General features: G+C 40.7%; 2 protein-coding genes across 2 annotated transcripts in view; one reads left to right on the top strand and one right to left on the bottom strand.

Annotated features, from left to right (window-relative positions):
* Positions 1-10,971, bottom strand: part of LOC135532998 (zinc finger protein 658B-like) — a 32,206-nt gene extending 21,235 nt beyond the window's left edge. Inside the window, exons 1-6 of the mRNA XM_064960408.1 lie at positions 10,547-10,971; positions 10,004-10,101; positions 9,625-9,802; positions 7,730-7,827; positions 7,420-7,597; positions 795-2,296 (exon numbers count right to left, since the gene is read on the bottom strand). Coding sequence (XP_064816480.1) covers positions 795-2,296; positions 7,420-7,597; positions 7,730-7,827; positions 9,625-9,802; positions 10,004-10,101; positions 10,547-10,760 — 2,268 coding nt within the window. The 5' untranslated portion in view covers positions 10,761-10,971. The remainder of the gene's footprint in view (positions 1-794; positions 2,297-7,419; positions 7,598-7,729; positions 7,828-9,624; positions 9,803-10,003; positions 10,102-10,546) is intronic.
* A 3,688-nt stretch (positions 10,972-14,659) lies between these two features.
* Positions 14,660-18,071, top strand: part of LOC135532997 (piggyBac transposable element-derived protein 4-like) — a 13,474-nt gene continuing 10,062 nt past the window's right edge. Inside the window, exons 1-3 of the mRNA XM_064960407.1 lie at positions 14,660-15,123; positions 15,967-16,064; positions 16,354-16,516. Of these exons, the coding sequence (XP_064816479.1) occupies positions 14,931-15,123; positions 15,967-16,064; positions 16,354-16,516 (454 nt within the window). The 5' untranslated portion in view covers positions 14,660-14,930. The remainder of the gene's footprint in view (positions 15,124-15,966; positions 16,065-16,353; positions 16,517-18,071) is intronic.

The following is an 18,071-nucleotide window of genomic DNA, read 5'->3' as shown; positions in this document are numbered from 1 at the left end:
AACAGAGTTACACAGTGCAGTGTAGACAGTCTGAATTCCTGAAGCATTGAGTGATGAGCACATATCTTTATAGTTTCCTGTTCCTGGGAGGGACTTTATTCATACAAGGACACAGGTGCAGCTGGTCTGCAACACAGGATGATACTCCCAAGAACAGGAGCTTATAATAGGACAGTTTCACAAGGTTAGTCACATACTCAGTTATGTGGACACACAAACTATTAACATTTTCCATTACAGAGTCTGAACATTTTCATGTCATTAAATCATCAGTGGGCTACAATGCAAATGTCAACAATGGAACTAATGCATCACATCCAAATATCACTTGATTATCTGTAGTGCTGGAGGAATGACACACCCAGATAAACACACACAAAGAGTTTTAAAAAAAGGACAGTTTAAAAGAAGGAACCTGATCTTCTTTATATTCAAACTGACAGACTCCATATTCAATTCATGTTTTCTAATAAAAACAAACAAATATATGTTTGAGTATACCCTGTACCATTTAATGTCATATGGTAAAGACAGGTAAACACATTGTCAGTCAACAATATAAGACAACGGGAGCACTGTGTATGTTCTCTGATGAATTTTAAGTCAATGTGATGTCAAATATCAACATACACGCTAAGAGAAGTAATTTCTCTCTCCTGTGTGGATTCTCTAATGACGATTAAATGACTGTTATGAGTAATATGTTTTCCCACAGTCTGAGCTTTTCTAAGCCTTCTCCTCTGTGTGTAGTCTAATGTGATCTTTCAGGCTTCCTAAATGGGCAAATTCTTTGCACCCTGGGAGGAGTAGTAAGGCTTCTGCCCAGTGTGTATTCTCTCATGCCGTTTCAGGTGTCCTCTCTGGTTAAAACACTTTCCACATTGGGAGCAGTGGTAAGGCTTCTCTCCTTTGTGTATTCTCTCATGTCGTTTCAGCGCCCCCGAACGGCCGAAACACTTTCCACATTGGGAGCAGTGGTAAGGCTTATCTCCTGTATGTGTTCTCTCATGCTGTTTCAGCTCCCACAAACGGACAAAACACTTTCCACATTGGGAGCAGTGGTAAGGCTTATCTCCTGTATGTGTTCTCTCATGCTGTTTCAGCTTCCCTGAATGGTTGAAACACTTTCCACACTGGGAGCAGCGGGAAGACTTCTCTCCTGTGTGTATTCTCTCGTGTTGTTTCAGCTCCCCAAAACCGACGAAACACATTCCACACTGGGAGCAGCGGTAAGGCTTCTCTCCTGTATGTATTCTCTCATGTTGTTTCAGCGCCCCCGACTGGTTGAAACACCTTCCACATTGGGAGCAGTGGTAAGGCTTCTCTCCTGTGTGTATTCTCTCATGTCGGTTCAGTGCGCCCGACTGGTTGAAACACCTTCCACATTGGGAGCAGTGGTAAGGCTTCTCTCCTGTGTGTATTCTCCCATGTCGTTTCAGCTCCCCCGGCTGGTTGAAACACTTTCCACATTGGGAGCAGTGGTAAGGCTTCTCTCCTGTGTGTATTCTCTCATGTAGTTTCAGCTCCCCCGAACGGACAAAACACTTTCCACATTGGGAGCAGTGGTAAGGCTTCTCTCCTATGTGTATTCTCTCATGTTGTTTCAGCGCCCCCGAACGGCCGAAACACATTCCACATTGGGAGCAGTGGTAAGGCTTTTCTCCTGTGTGTATTCTCTCATGTCGTTTTAGCTCCCCCGACTGGTTGAAACACTTTCCACATTGGGAGCAGTGGTAAGGCTTCTCTCCTGTGTGTATTCTCTCATGTAGTTTCAGCTCCCCCGAACGGGCGAAACACTTTCCACATTGGGAGCAGTGGTAAGGCTTCTCTCCTGTGTGTATTCTCTCGTGTTGTTTCAGCTCCCCCTTACGGGCGAAACGCTTTCCACACTGGGAGCAGTGGTAAGGCTTCTCTCCTGTGTGTATTCTCTCGTGTAGTTTCAGCTCCTCTGAACGGACGAAACACTTACCACATTGGGAGCAGTGGTAAGGCTTCTCTCCTGTGTGTATTCTCTCGTGTCGTTTCAGCGACCCCGAACGGACGAAACACATTCCACACTGGGAGCAGTGGTAAGGCTTCTCTCCTGTGTGTATTATCTCATGTTGTTTCAGCACCCCTGGCTGGTTGAAACCCTTTCCACACTGGGAGCAGTGGTAAGGCTTCTCCCCTGTGTGTATTCTCTTATGTGTTTTCAGTTGCACTTTCTGTTTAAAACTCTTTTCACACTGGGAGCACTGGTGTCGTCTTGCTGGTTTGGACGTCCTTGGCTCTGGTTCCTCTGAGTCTGGTCTTTCTCCTGCCAAAGATATTGTTATTTTTAAATAGAAACCCAAATGAAACCACATGATAAAACAACCTTGCTACGAGGGTAAATCCTAAATCCGATCTCTCAATAACCTGAGGCCAGTTTTAACAATCTTAGTGTGATTTTAAAACAAATGTAGAGCTTCCTGGTAATTACTGCTATGTTTACATTACTTATTCATCCTGTTTTACAAGTCAGAACACAAAAACCTGGACAGTTCTAGGACACTGAAGACACAGACGTCGCTGGATTCCAATTGAACAGGTGGTTCTAAATATATAACATTCATAGCTGTATGATACAGAATGTGACCTACACACTTCCTTAAACATAAAATAACTAAAGAAGTAATTTTGTGTGGAAGTCCAAAACTTGTTTTTACGTCACAGATACAAAGCACATCAGTAACATCTCCCTGTTGTTGAAAGGGTTCGACACATTGCTGTTTAAATGGACCAATTTCTTATTTAGACATTCACAGATTATCAACATTTTGATTATTGCTGATGTCATATTTTGGGTAAATGTTCCTAAAACTGATAGTAACAACAAAAAACAAAAATATAAACGCAACATGTAAAGTGTTGGATGTTTCACGAGCATCACTGTTAGTCAACATTTATTCTTTGCCAAGATAATCCATCGACCTGACAGTGTGGCATATCAAGAAGCTGATTGAACAGCTTGGTAATTACACAGGTGCACCTTGTGCTGGGGATAATAAAAGGCAACTCGAAAATGTGCAGTTTGTTCACACAACAATGCCACAGGTCTCTGAGGGAGCAGGCAATTGGCATGCTGATTGCAGGAATGTCCACTGGAGCTGTTAGGAAATTTAATGTACAGTACCAGTCAAAAGGTTGGACTCACCTACTCATTCAAGGGTTTCTTTATTTTTACTATTTTCTACATTGTAGAATAATAAAGACATAAAAATGATTAAAAAACACATGGAATCATGTCGTAACCACAAGTGTTAAATCAAAATATATATTTTATTATTCAAAAGTTGCCACCCTTGCTTTCTCTCAAACATCTTCACCTGGAATCCTTTTCCAACAGTTTTGTAGGCGTTCCCACATACGCTGAGAACTTGTTGGCCGCTTTCCCTTCACCTCTGCGATCCAACTCATTCCAAACCATCTTGATTTGGTTGAGGTCGGGGGATTGTGTAGGCCAGGTCATCTGATGCAGCACTCCATCACTCTCCTACTTGATCAAATAGCTCTTACACAGCCTGGAGGTGTGTTGGGTCATTGTCCTGTTGAAAAACAAATGACAGTGGGACTAAGCCCAAACCAGATGGGATGGCATATAGCTGTAGAATGCTGTGGAAGCCATGCTGGTTAAGTGTGACTTTGATTTATTTATTCATGACATTGTCAACAGCAAAGCACCCACACATCTCCTCCTCCATGCTTCACGGTGGGAACCACACATGAAGGAGATAATCTGTTCATCTACTCCTCGTCTAACAAAGACATGAAGCTCGGATCCAAAAATCTCAAATTTGGACTCATCAGACCCAAGGACAGATATCCACCGGTCTAATGTCCATTGCTCGTGTTTCTTGGCCCAAGCAAGTCTCTTCTTCTTATTGGTGTCCTTTAGTAGTGGTTTCCTTGCAGCAATTCGACCATGAAGGCCTGATTCACGCAGTCTCCTCTGAACTGATGATGTTGAGATGTGTCTGTTACATGAACTTTGTGAAGCATTAATTTGGGCTGCTATTTCTAAGGCTGGTAACTCTAATGAACTTATGCATCAGAAGTAACACTGGATCTTTCATTCTTGTGGTGGTCCTTAAAGTAATGATGGACTGTTTCTCTTTTCTTATTTGAGCTGTTCTTGACATAATATGGACTTCATCTTTTACCCAATAGGGCTATCTTCTGTATACCACCCCTACCTTGTCACAACACAACTGATTGGTTCAAACACATTAACACCTGTTATGGCTAGGGATTCCGCTAGCGGAACATTTCGACAACATCCGGTGAAATTGCAGAGTGCAAAATATATTTTTTTTTATTAGAAATATTTAACTTCCATGCATTCACAAGTGCAATACCACAAATTAATGCTTAAGACTCCATAATGTTTCATCATTAGATGCTACAGTCCTCCTTTAAGACTCCATAATGTTTCATCATTAGCTGTTACAGTCCTCCTTTAAGTCTCCATCATGTTTAGAATGTGTCTGGAAGCGCTACTCTATCTCTATCTATTCTATCTATTCTACTCTCATCCTTTCGGTTTTAATAATATTTAAAAATAATAATGTTATAATAGGTAATAACTAACTTTAATAACTAGGGTTAATACCTGCCTGGCGCCCCAACAAAATATTTATTTAGCCCCCTCTAACAATACCGCTACAGAATTAGCATAGTAGGCCATGTAACTTAACCTGTAGTGACACCCAGCCCGTGAACGGGACCGTTATCATCATCTGCCACTAATTAGTATAATGCAACGGACATAAATCTTCCTAGAAAATATTCATATTCATGAAAATCACAAGTGAAATCTATTGGAACACAGCTTCGCCTTTTGTTAATCACCCTGTCATCTCAGATTTTCAAAATATGCTTTACAGCCAACGCTAGACAAGCATCTGTGTAAGTTTATCATAGCCTAGCATAGCATTATGCCTAATTGTTTACCTTTGATGAACTTCAAATGTTTTCACTCACGAGACTCCCAGGTAGACGGCCACAGTTCATTTTTTCCCAAAATATTATTTTTGTAGGCGAAATAGCTCCGTTTGTTCTTCACGCTTGGCTGAGAAATTGCCCGGAAATTGCGGTCACAACTCCAAAAAATATTCCAAATTAGCTCCATAATATCGACAAAAACATGGCAAACGTTTAGAATCAATCCTCAAGGTGTTTTTCTAATATCTATTTGATAATATATCCGTCGGGACAATTCCTTTTTCTCTAGGACCGATTGGAGTAATGGCTACCTCTGCACTTTACGCGAGAATCTCTCTCGGAGCCACCATGTGACCACTTACGCAATGTGCGCCCATACGGCTATTCTTCAACAGAAATGCGTAAAACTACGTCACAATGCTGTAGACACCTTGGGGAATACGTAGAAAGCGTAAGCTCGTTGATGGTACATTCAAAGCCATATAGTGAGTCATTGGAACGCAGCGCTTTCAAAACCTGGGGCACATACGGGTTGGATTTTTCTCAGGCTTTCACCTGCAACATCAGTTCTGTTATACTCAGACAATATTTTTACAGTTTTGGAAACGTTAGAGTGTTTTCTATCCAAAGCTGTCAATTATATGCATATTCTAGCATCTTTTCCTGACAAAATATCCCGTTTAAAACGGGGACGTTTTTTTCCCAAAAATGAAAATACTGCCCCCTAACACCAAGAGGTTTTAAGGTAATCAGAAATATTTAGGACTAACTTATTCCTTGACACCCATTCGGAAACTAACTGCAGCTCTATGTTAAGTGTTCCAGTCATTTCAGTCGCTGTAGTAGCTGACGCGTACGGTGTTAAGTCATCCGCATACATAGACTCACTGACTTTACTCAAATGTCATTGGCATGTTGTTGGTAAAGATTGAAAAAAGTAGGTGCCAAACAGCTGCCCTGGGGAATTCCTGATTCAAACTTGATTTTGTAGTTCTGGGGCGGCAGGTAGCCTAGTGGTTAGAGCGGTAGGCCAGTAACCGAAAGATTGCTGGATCGAATCCCAGAGTTGACAAGGTAAAACTCTGTCGTTCTGCCCCTGAACAAGGCAGTCGTAGGCCGTCATTGAAAAAAATTATTTGTTCTTAACTGACTTGCCTAGTTAAATAAAGGTTACATTTTAAAAGAAAAAACTCTTTATCCACAATATAGCAGGGGGTGTAAAGACATACGTTTTTTCAGCAGCAGGCTTTGATCGAAAATGCCAAAAGCTGCACTGAAGTCTAACAAAACAGCCCCAACAATATTTTTATCATGAATTTCTCTCAGCCAATCAGTCATTTGCAAGTGCTGTGCTAGCTGAATGAACTTCCCTATAAGCTAAAAGTCTATATTTGTTTACTGTAAAATAGCATTGTATCTGGTCAAATAGATTTTATTTGCGCAAAATTTCATTGAGATTTTTACAATCATTCTTCATGTCACTTATCTTTGTTTCATAGTGTAGTTTCTTCGTTTAACTCAGTTTAGTCACATGACTTCTCAATTTGCAATAGGTTTGCCAATCAGTTATTCAGCCAGACCTATTTGCCATCTCTTTTGCCTCCCTCTTCACCATTTTTAAATTCCTCATCAATCCACGTGGATTTAACAGTTTTTACAGTCATTTTCTTAATGGGTGCATGCTTATTAGTAACTGGGATAAGCAGTTTCAAATGTGTCAAGGGCAGCGTCTGGTTGCTCATCATTACACACCATGGACCAACAAATATTATTTACATCAACAACATAGGAATCACTACAAAAAAATGTATGACCTCTTATACACAAAATTAGGCCCAGCCTTTGGAACTGTGGTTTTCCTAGACATGGCTACTATATTGTGATCACTACATCTGATGGATCTGGATACTGCTTTAAAACCCATTTCTGCAGCATTAGTAAAGATATGATCAAACCATGTTGATGATTTCATTCCTCCCCTGTTTCTCACTACCCTGGTAGGTTGATTGATAACCAGGTTGACGGCACTGGTTACAGTTTGAAGCTTTTGCTTGAGTAGGCAGCCTGATCACAGCTTTTCTTCAGTACCAGTTAATTAATGACCAAAGTCTTAAGTTTAGTTTGCCTGTTCTACAGTCTTGTAAAGATAGGGGCGTTGACTGGGACAGGCAATGTGACATCCATAATGTTTTAAGGAAAAGTTTTTGTAAAACAAGCACCTTACATTGGATCATCTTGAAACTTTCTCTCCAAAGCTAACTTTCATCAAGGTTTTATATGGTCAATTGGTTTCTCTCTTTTCATTGGCAGAATCCTTTTTCAGTGTTATGATATTCATAACATCCATATACACCAGTCTATCTTCCTGTGAACTAACAGAACTCTGCTGGTTGTCCTGGTAACAGATACCGGTGGGCAGATCTATTGTATTTGTTCAAACTGAACTACAGCACTTACTTTGATGAGTCAAATCTGATCCTTTCATCTCTTCTCCTCCTCTCACAGTTCCACTCAGCCCCGTTGTTTTCCTGCAGTCCACCAGCAGCACAGACAACCTCTTCATACCCAGCAGTAAGGTGTTACCGGGAGAGGCACGACACGGGGACTCCGGGAGAGAGGAAGGGCTAGCGTTGTCCTGGTAACCATAAAGAGGGGACACAGACGCACATCATTATGGATGCTGATGGCACTGTTGTCATAAAGTGCTTTACAGAAACCCAGCCCCCAAGCGAGAGAAAGCTGTTTGCTAGTCCAGACCAAGCTGTACCATCTGGTGTTCTGATCTGGAGAGACTCTTCTCTGTCTCGTCAGCATCAGGATGTTGTTGAGGCTCCCCAGAGGATCCATAATAGTCATGTCTCTCTCCTGTGTTAATGAGAACATCAAAATGAGTGGTAAACTTATAACTGTCTAATAGAGGCATGAATATGTCCCTTTGATATTTTAAGTAGAGATTATGCTTCAATATTGAATTTTAAAAGCCTGTTATACTAGATGGGGGGAACTTTAATGTAGACCACATGGAGAATTCAATGCATCTAATTGAAAAGTCCCTAAAATATATGAACCAATGGCAGATTGACCCTTTAACAATTCCTACAGTACTGAACAACATATTCAAGTGTAGAACTTCAGTAGAATGCCACTTTAAAACCACACATTAGTTCAACAACGGCATAGTTTGTGTCCCTGTTGAAGACAGTACTCACTGGTGTTAATCTAATATTCTGTCTCCTCTTTCACTCCCAAAACGTATTCCTCCTTCACCTTTATTGAGATAGCATCCTCTTCCTCTCTAAACGGTTCCTTCTCTTCTATCACTATAACAGCCTCCTCTCCCTCCTTTTTCATTCTGAAATGTTCTTTCACTATAACATTATCTTCTTCCTTCACTATAACAGTCTCCTCTTCCTCCTTTTTCATTCTAAAAGGTTCTTTCTCTTCTTTCACTGTAACCTCATCCTCTTCTTCAATGTTCAGCGCCAGAACTTCTTTCTCCAAACAGCAGACCTCCTCTTCTATAGCAGGGATGAGTAGTTTAATGAACTCATGGTCAGGGATGTTAGCTAGCTAGTTAGCATTAGCGAATAGCCTCGTGCTCGGCTCAGCATCAATCTTTAACAAGTTGGCAAATTAGGTTACAGTTAACCAGTTAATACGTCAACAGAACTGTGTTTAAAACACTGAGATTAGATAATGTACATTAAGATGGTCTAAAGCGTCAATCTTTCACTTTTATATTGGCTAGCAAGCTACCGACGTGGTTGAAAGAGTTGGCGCGTTGTTGTTCTTGAAGAAGCGTCCCGTCCAGTCCATTACACGTCACGAAAGAAGCATCACCTGAAAGACGCTCATCGCCATCTGCTGGCTGGAGTGGGTAACGGAGTTTGGAAACAATACACTACACTGCTTTGGTATTGGAAAGAACGTACCGTAATTTCCAGACTATAAGCCGCTACTTTATTCCCACTTTACTTTAGTTTAGAACCTCGTGGTTTAGACAATGACGCGGCTAATTTATGGATTTTTCCCGCTTTCACATTTTCACATTCATGCCGCCAAAAAACTGAGCACCGTCACATAATGTGACGTAAATCGAGCTCAAACTTCCCATCATTCTGATTACGGTAGTAATTTTGTCACCCTCATCATGGCAAAGACACGGAGAAATGCATATGATGCAGCTTTCAAGTTGAAGGCGATCGATCTGTTGGAAAAGGAAAGAGAGCTGCTGCACGGGAGCCTTAATGAGTCGATGATGAGACGTTGGAAACAGCAGCAGAGGAACTGACTCAGTGCAAAAAGACAACAAAAGGCTTTCAGAGGGAAGAAAAGCAGAAGCCCAAAGTATCTGGGACAGGCAATGTAACATCCATAATGTTTTATGGAAAAGGTTTTTGTAAAACAAGCACCTTACATCAGATCATCTTGAAACTTTTCTCTCTAAAGCTAACTTTCATCAAGGTTTTATATGGTCTATTGGTTTCTCTCTAAAACAAACTTACATCAAGGTTTTACATGTCAACTAACAGAACTGTCGACTGTGGTAGAAATATACCAGTCTATCTTCCTGTCACCAAACAGAACTCTGCTTGTTGTCCTGGTAACAGATTCCAGTGGGCAGATCTATTTAATTTGTTCAAACTAAATTACAGCACTTACTTTGATGAGTCAAATCTGATCCTTTCTTCTCTTCTCCTCCTCTCACAGTTCCACTCAGTCTTGTTGTTTTCCTGCAGTCCACCAGCAGCACAGACAACCTCTTCATACCCAGCAGTAAGGTGCTACTGGGAGAGGCATGACACAGGGACTCCGGGAGGGAGGAAGGGCTAGCGTTGTCCTGGTAACCATAAAGAGGGGACACAGACACATATCATTATGGATGCTGATGTCACTGTTGTCATAAAGTGCTTTACAGAAACCCATCCCAGACCCAGAGAGAGCAAGCTGTATGCTAGACCAGACCAAGCTGTATGCTAGACCAGACCAAGCTGTATGCTAGACCAGACCAAGCTGTATGCTAGACCAGACCAAGCTGTACCATCTGGTGTTCTGATCTGGAGAGACTCTTCTCTGTCTCGTCAGCATCAGGATGTTGTTGAAGCTCCCCAGAGGATCCACCATAGTCATGTCTCTCTCCTGTGTGAACAAGAACATCAAACAGATGGTGAACTTATGACCATCAATTGCAATCACAGAGTCTTACAAGAGGCATGACTATGTCTAAGAAAAGGGCCTATAATGGCCACTTTCCTCATGATTTCTGAAAATATTGTTTGTGTTGCAAACATAAAAGGGTCTTTCCACACAAAGGGTGCCTTTTGCGTCCCTTTGACAATTTAAGTAGAAATTATGCACCAATGTTGAATTCGAAAAGCATGTTAGATGAAGTGGACTACATGGATATTTCAATATCTAATATAAAAGTCACAAAAATATGTACAAATGACGGATAGCACCTTTAACAATTCATTGAGCACTGAACAACATTTTAAAGTGTAGAACTTCAGTAGAATGCCCCTTTCAAACCCCACATTAGTTCAAGAAAAGCAGATTTTGTGCCCATTTTTAAGACAGTTCTCACTGGTCTTAATCGGATCTTCAATTTCCTCCTCCTTTTTCACTCCCAAAACGCCTTCCTCCTCTTTTATTGAGATAGCATCCTCTTCCTCTTTTACTCCAAAAGGTTCTTCCTCTACTTTCAATGCGATAGCCTCCTCTTCCTCCCTTTTCATCCTGAAAGCTTCTTCCTCTCCTTTCACCAGAGCTTCTTTCTCCGTCTTGTTTAGTGAGCTCATGTTCCGGGCGATTAGCCTAGTGCAGTATAAATGTACCACATTAGCTAATTTAACAAGCAATCTACGTTTCAATGAACTAGTAGATAGGTAAACATAATTGTTTTTAAAACACAAAGAGTAATATACACAAGATTTGTCTTAAACGCTTCAATGTTTCGGTTTAATGTTCTCTAGTAAACCACCATGTTGGTTGAATCAGAAGCCTTTTGTCTCTGTTGAAGAAGCCTCATGTTCCGTCCACTAGATTATACGTCACGCAAGAAGCATCAACTGAAAGATTTACATCGTCATCTGCTGACTGGAGTGGGTAACGCAGTTTGGAAAAATATTAATTACAATGTTTATTCTGGCAAGCAATGTCATAACTAGTCATGTAAAAACAACCAGATGTTGTGTTTTCTCTTACTTCTTACAGCCAATAATTTAATCCAGGGCTGGCCTGCCCATTAGGCAGGATTAGGTGACAGATTGACGAGGGTGGCATATTCCAAGCTAAATTGACCAAGACTCATCGGTAAGAACACATAAAAACACCTCACATAATGCTGCCCAAAAATAATGAAAACTTCTCTCACCCAGTGGCATATGGGCTATTTAGGTTAGTGTTGCTGTTGCCCCATGAAGCAGTGCTCGCTTTGTTTAAGGACAGATAGGACGTGGACAGATAGGGCTCTACCTTTGTAGAGCACATGCCCCTTTGCCCTTACAGTCTCTGAAGTGCCCTTTTGGGTGGTGGTATAATTTGTATTCATTTTTGGTCATAGTTATTCTAAACCAACTGCCTGCAAGTCATTGTTAAATTCACCTACCTGAATATCTTACAGATAGACCCTGTCTCACTCTCTCATCATGTCACAACATGTCAGGCTCCCAGAGGCAGGTCAATAAAAGGCCCCAGCTCACTCAACTGCCCCTCCCCCTCCAACAGCCATCAACCTAGAACATCCTGAAGACAGAACATCTAAACGATAATCTGGGAATCCTTTTTTCCACAGGGAGCTTTTCAAAAGTGAGGTGAATATTCAATGTGATGTTTCTACAGTGCATTCGGAAAGTATTCAGACCCCTTGACTTTTTCCACATTTTGTTAAGTTACAGCCTTATTTTAAAATGGATTTAAAAAAATTATATATTCTGAACTGGTTCTCTATCAGCAATCTACACAATACCCAATATGAGAAAGCAAAAACAGGTTTTTAGAAAATGTAGCTAATTTATCAAAATATAAAAAGCAGAAATACCTTATTTACATAACAGTAAGTATTCAGACCCCTTGCTATGAGACTGTCGGAGCAAAAACCAAGCCATGAGGTCGAAGGAATTGTCCGTAGAGCTTCGAGACAGGATTACGTTGAGGCAAAAATCTTGGGAAGGGTACCAAAACACTTCTGCAGCATTAAAGGACCCCAAGAACACACTGTGGTGAAGAAGGCGCAACAGAGCCTCTTCAACACCAGGAGGCACAAGAATTTTGGCTTGTCACCTAAAACCCTCACACAGTTTTACAGATGCACAATGAAAGCATCCTGTCGGGCTGTATTACAATACAAGCCATAGAAAGTTGGTTGCAATTTCAGTTTAACCCACCAGAAAAGACAGAACAAATAATACTACAACAATTCTGGTTAAACTCAAATATACTAATTGATTTAAAAAAATAAAAGTAAAATTGAATACATAAAAAAGGTTTCATCTTTGTAAATTATATCATAAATAGGACTGGTGGAGTTGTCACACATGCAGATAACAACAATATATGGAAATGTCTGCACTACCCAAAATTACAACCAACTAATTGCAGCATTACCACAAAAATGGTGGAAAGGGGAAAAAGTAAGACACTTGTCTGTCAGTCCTGCATTAAAGACCAAAATTGGTTAAAGAAAATGATGAAGGACGCAAGATTCAAAACTTGGAATTTTTCAATTTGAATTATTATACAAAATTCTTGCAACCAATACAATGTTCTATATATGGGGGATACAATGAACCTCTGCAGATTTAGCTGCGAAGAGACAGAATCATTAGATCATTTGTTTTAGTACTGTAATTATGTAGCTTGTTTTTGGTCGCATGTCAAGGAATGGCAACATTTACCTGGAGCTAACTCTGCAGACAGCACTACTGGGGGATTTGAAAGTCATAGACAATTGATCAATAATATAATAATACTTTTAGCAAACATATTTAATTTTAATTTAGTATCTGCAGCAACTATGAGAATATAAAGGTCAATAACTTTTGTGAAACAGCACAGTTAAAAATATATGGCAAATAGAAATCAAACGGGGTGGTCTTCAGAGATAGATGGGAGAGGTTTAGGGTAACTGAAGGATAGGACTGGATGGTCTTCAGAGATAGATGGGAGAGGTTTAGGGTAACTGAAGGATAGGACTGGATGGTCTTCAGAGATAGATGGGAGAGGTTTAGGGTAACTGAAGGATAGGACTGGATGGTCTTCAGAGATAGATGGGAGAGGTTTAGGGTACCTGAAGGATAGGACTGGATGGTCTTCAGAGATAGATGGGAGAGGTTTAGGGTAACTGAAGGATAGGACTGGATGGTCTTCAGAGATAGATGGGAGAGGTTTAGGGTAACTGAAGGATAGGACTGGATGGTCTTCAGAGATAGATGGGAGAGGTTTAGGGTAACTGAAGGATAGGATTAAAAACAAACTAAATATAACTATTGTATAATACATTGTGTCTGTAAAATGTACATAGTATGTATGAACTGGACGTAGAAGCCTAATAGTTGCTGTGCATTAGTTTCCTCCAATCAGGGAAGGGGTGGTAGGGTTAGTGGAAAACAAAGGAAAATATATGTTTATACATACAGTGCCTTTGGAAAGTATTCAGGTTTTTAGAAATTATTACAAATGTATATATATTTAAACAGAAATAACATATTTACATAAGTATTCAGACCCTTTGCTATGAGAATCGAAATTGAGCTCAGGTGCTTCTTGTTTCCATTAATCATCCTTGAGATGTTTCTACAACTTGAATGGAGTCCACCTGTGGTAAATTAAATTGATTGGACATGATTTGGAAAGGCACACACCTGTCTATATAAGGTCCCACAGTTTGCAGCGCAAGTCAGAACAAACATTAAAACATTAAATGACTTCTTATGACATTGTTTGCCAGACTGAACATTGTAAATCATATTTTTCCAAACTGCGTTACCCCCTCTAGTCAGCAGATGGCGATATGAGTTTTCCAGGTGATGCTTCTTGCGTGACGTATAATCTAGTGGACGTCCTTGAGGAAGGTGGAAGGAGAGGTCCGACACACAAAAAAAAAAAAATTCTGCCGCATTGAAGTTCCCAAAGAACACAGTGGCCTCCATCGTTCTTAAAAGGAGAGGTTTGGAACCACCAAGGCTCTTCCTAGAGTGGGCCGCTTGGCCAAACTGAGCAATCAGGGGAGAAGGGCCTTGGTCTGGGAGGTTACTGAGAACCCAATGGTCACTCTGACAGAGATCTAGTGTTCCTCTGTGGAGATGGGAGACACCAACGCTCACCTAAATAGCCCATATGCCACTGGGTGAGAGAAGTTTTCATTGTATTTGGGCAGAATTATATTAAGTTTTATGTGTTGTTCGTGATGAGCCTTGGTCAATTTAGCTCGGAGTATGGCACCCTATTCTATCTGTCACCTAATCCTGCCTAATAGGCAGGCCAATCCTGGAGGAAAGTATTGGCTGTAAGAAGTAAGAACATAACATCTGGTTATTTTTAAATGACTTCTTATGACATTGCTTGCCAGACTGAACATTGTAATTCATATTTTTCCAATTTGCGTTACCCACTCCAGTCAGCAGATGGCGATATGATTTTTTTCAGGTGATGCTTCTTGCGTGACGTATACTCTAGTGGACGGGACAGGAGACTTCTTCAACAGCGACAAAAGGTTCCTGGTTTACCCACGCGGTGCTTTGCTAGCAAACCTAAAAATTGAAGCTCTTTTGACCAATCTTGTGTATATTACTCTTTGTGTTTTGAACATAATTCTGTTTACCTATCAACTGGTTCATTTAAACGTAATTGGCTTGTTAAATTAGCAAATGTGTTCCATTGATACTGCACTAGGCTAATCTCCCGGAGCATAAACTCACTAATCTAGACGGAGATAGAAACTGGTGAAAGGAGGCAAAGAAGCTTGAAGAATGAATAAGGAGGCGATCACATTGAAACAAGAGGATGATATTACAGTGAAAGAGGAATATGGGAACGAGGTTGTCAAAGTGGAAAAAGGGGTAGGAGCTTTCAGAATCAAGAAGGAGGAAGAACCTTTTGAAGTAAAAGAGGAGGATTTCTCAATAAAAGAGGAAGACGAGACCGAACATCCGATTACCACCAGTGAGTACTGTCTTATAAACAGGGGCACTATGCAGTTGTTGAAATAATGTATTAAAATAAAAATGCCATTATACTGAAGTTCTGCACTTTAGTATGTTGTTCAGTACTGTAGGAATTGTTTAAGGGGCAATCTGCCATTGGTACATATATTTTTGGAACTTCAAAATGTGATTTTATTGAATTTTCCATGTGGTCTATATTAAAGTGCACTTAATCTATTATAACAGGCGTTTAAAATATAATATACAGTGCATAATGTATACTTAAAATGTCGAAGGGACGCAAAAGGCATCCATTTTGTGGAACGGTCTTTAACATTTGCATCACAGTGGTGGGAGTACGCAATTGTCATACTTGAGTACGCAATTGTCATACTTGAGTACGCAATTGTCATACTTGAGTACGCAATTGTCATACTTGAGTACGCAATTGTCATACTTGAGTACGCAATTGTCATACTTGAGTACGCAATTGTCATACTTGAGTACGCAATTGTCATACATGAGTAAAAGTAAAGATACCTCAATAGAAAATTACTCAAGTAAATGTGAATCACCCAGTAAAATACTACTTGAGTAAAAGTCTAAAATGTACTTAAAATATAAATCATCTCAAATTCCTTTAATTAAGCAGACCAGATGGTGCCATTTTCTTGTTTTTAATTTGATTTACGGATTGTCAGAGGGTTGGAGTGTTTCCCTGGCTATCTACAATTGAAACGTGTGTTTGTTGAGTCCGACAGATCGGAGGCAGTAATGATTTACCAGGGATGTTCTCTTGATTAGTGTGTGAATTGGACCATTTTCCTGTCCTGCTAAGCATTTGATGTTCTCGTTCACACAGGAGAGAGACATGACTATCGTGGATCCTCTGGGGAACCTCAACAGCCTCATGAAGCTGAAGAGGCAGAGAAGAGTCTCTCCACATCAGAACACCAGATGGTACAGCTTGATCTGGTCTAGCATACAGCTTGGTCTGGTCTAGCATACAGCTTGGTCTGGTCTAGCATACAGCTTGGTCTGGTCTAGCATACAGCTTGGTCTGGTCTAGCATACAGCTTGGTCTGGTCTAGCATACAGCTTGGTCTGTCCTAGCATACAGCTTGGTCTGGTCTAGCATACAGCTTGCTCTATTGTGGTCTGGGCTGGGTTTCTGTAAAGCACTTTATGTCAACAGTGACATCAGCATCCATAATGATATGTGTCTGTCTCCCCTCTTTATGGTTACCAGGACAACGCTGGCCGTTCCGTCCTCCCGGAGTCACAGTGTCGTGCCTCTCCCGGGATGAAGAGGTTGTCTCTGCTGCTGGTGGACTGCAGGAAAGCAACGGGGCTGAGTGGAACTGTGAGAGGAGGAGGAGGAGAGAAGAACGGTTCAGATTTGACACATAAAAGTAAGTGCTGTTGTTTAGTTTGAACAAATACAACAGATCTGCCCACTGGTATCTGTTACCAGGACAACCAGCAGAGTTCTGTTAGTTGACATGAAGATGGACTAGTATCTTTTACCAGTGGGGCTGTCCCCGACTAATAAAAATCTTGTTTGACTTAGCCACCTGTTCTTTTGACCAATCAATTGGTACACATTTTAAACTTGTATTTCTATATATACAGTACTGTTGAAAAGTTTGGGGTCACTTAGAAATGTCCTTGTTTGTGAAAGAAAAGCACATTTGTTGTCCATTAAAATAACATCAAATTAATCAGCAATACAGTGTAGACATTGTTAATGTTGTAAATGACTATTGTAGCTGGAAACTCCAGTTTTTTTTTAATGGAATATCTAAATAGGCGTACAGAAACCCATTATCAGCAACCAGAGGCCCCGGTGCACAACTGAGCAAGAGTACATAAGTGTCAGCCTCAACAGTGAAAAGGCGACTCCGGGATGCAGAGTTGCAAAGCAAAAAGCAATATCTCAGACTGGCCAATAAAAATAAAATATTAAAATGGGCAAAAACACAGACACTGGACAGAGGAACTCTGTCTAGGATGCCAGCATCTCGGAGTCGCCTCTTCACTGTTGATGTTGAGACTGGACAGAGGAACTCTGCCTAGAAGGCCAGCATCCAGGAGTCGCCTCTTCACTGTTGATGTTGAGACTGGACAGAGGAACTCTGCCTAGAAGGCCAGCATCCAGGAGTCGCCTCTTCACTGTTGATGTTGAGACTGGTGTTTTGCGGGTACAGTTGAGGACTTGTGAGGCGTCTGTATCTCAAACTAAACACTAATGTACTTGTCCTCTTGCTCAGTTGTGCACCGGGGCCTCCCACTCTTTCTATTCGGGTTAGTCAGTTTGTGCCGTTCTGTGAAAGGAGTAGTACACAGCTATGTACGAGAACTTCAGTTTCTTGGCAATTTCTCTCATGGAATAGCCTTCATTTCTCAGAACCAGAATAAGTTTCAGAATAAAGTTCTTTGTTTCTGACCATTTTGAGCCTGTAATCAAACCCACAAATGCTGATGCTCCAGATACTCAACTAGTTTTATTGCTTCTTTAATCAGAACAGTTGTCAGCTGTGCTAACATAATTGCAGAATAGTTTTCTAATGATCAATTAGCCTAAAATTATAAACTTGGAATAACTAACACAACTGGAACACTGGAGTGATGGTTACTGATAATGGGCCTCTGTACATAATAATGGGCCTGTGTAGATAATAATGGGCCTCTGTATATAATAATGGGCCTCTGTATATAATAATGGGCCTCTGTATATAATAATGGGCCTCTGTATATAATAATGGGCCTCTGTAGATAATAATGGGCCTCTGTAGATAATAATGGGCCTCTGTAGATAATAATGGGCCTCTGTAGATAATAATGGGCCTCTGTAGATAATAATGGGCCTCTGTAGATAATAATGGGCCTCTGTAGATAATAATGGGCCTCTGTAGATAATAATGGGCCTCTGTAGATAATAATGGGCCTCTGTAGATAATAATGGGC

The sequence above is a fragment of the Oncorhynchus masou genome, unplaced genomic scaffold, assembly GCF_036934945.1.
Source record: "Oncorhynchus masou masou isolate Uvic2021 unplaced genomic scaffold, UVic_Omas_1.1 unplaced_scaffold_2145, whole genome shotgun sequence".
Lineage (NCBI taxonomy): Eukaryota > Metazoa > Chordata > Actinopteri > Salmoniformes > Salmonidae > Oncorhynchus > Oncorhynchus masou.
The sequence above is the reverse complement of the archived record's forward strand: the minus strand, read 5'-3'. Positions and strand labels throughout refer to the sequence as shown.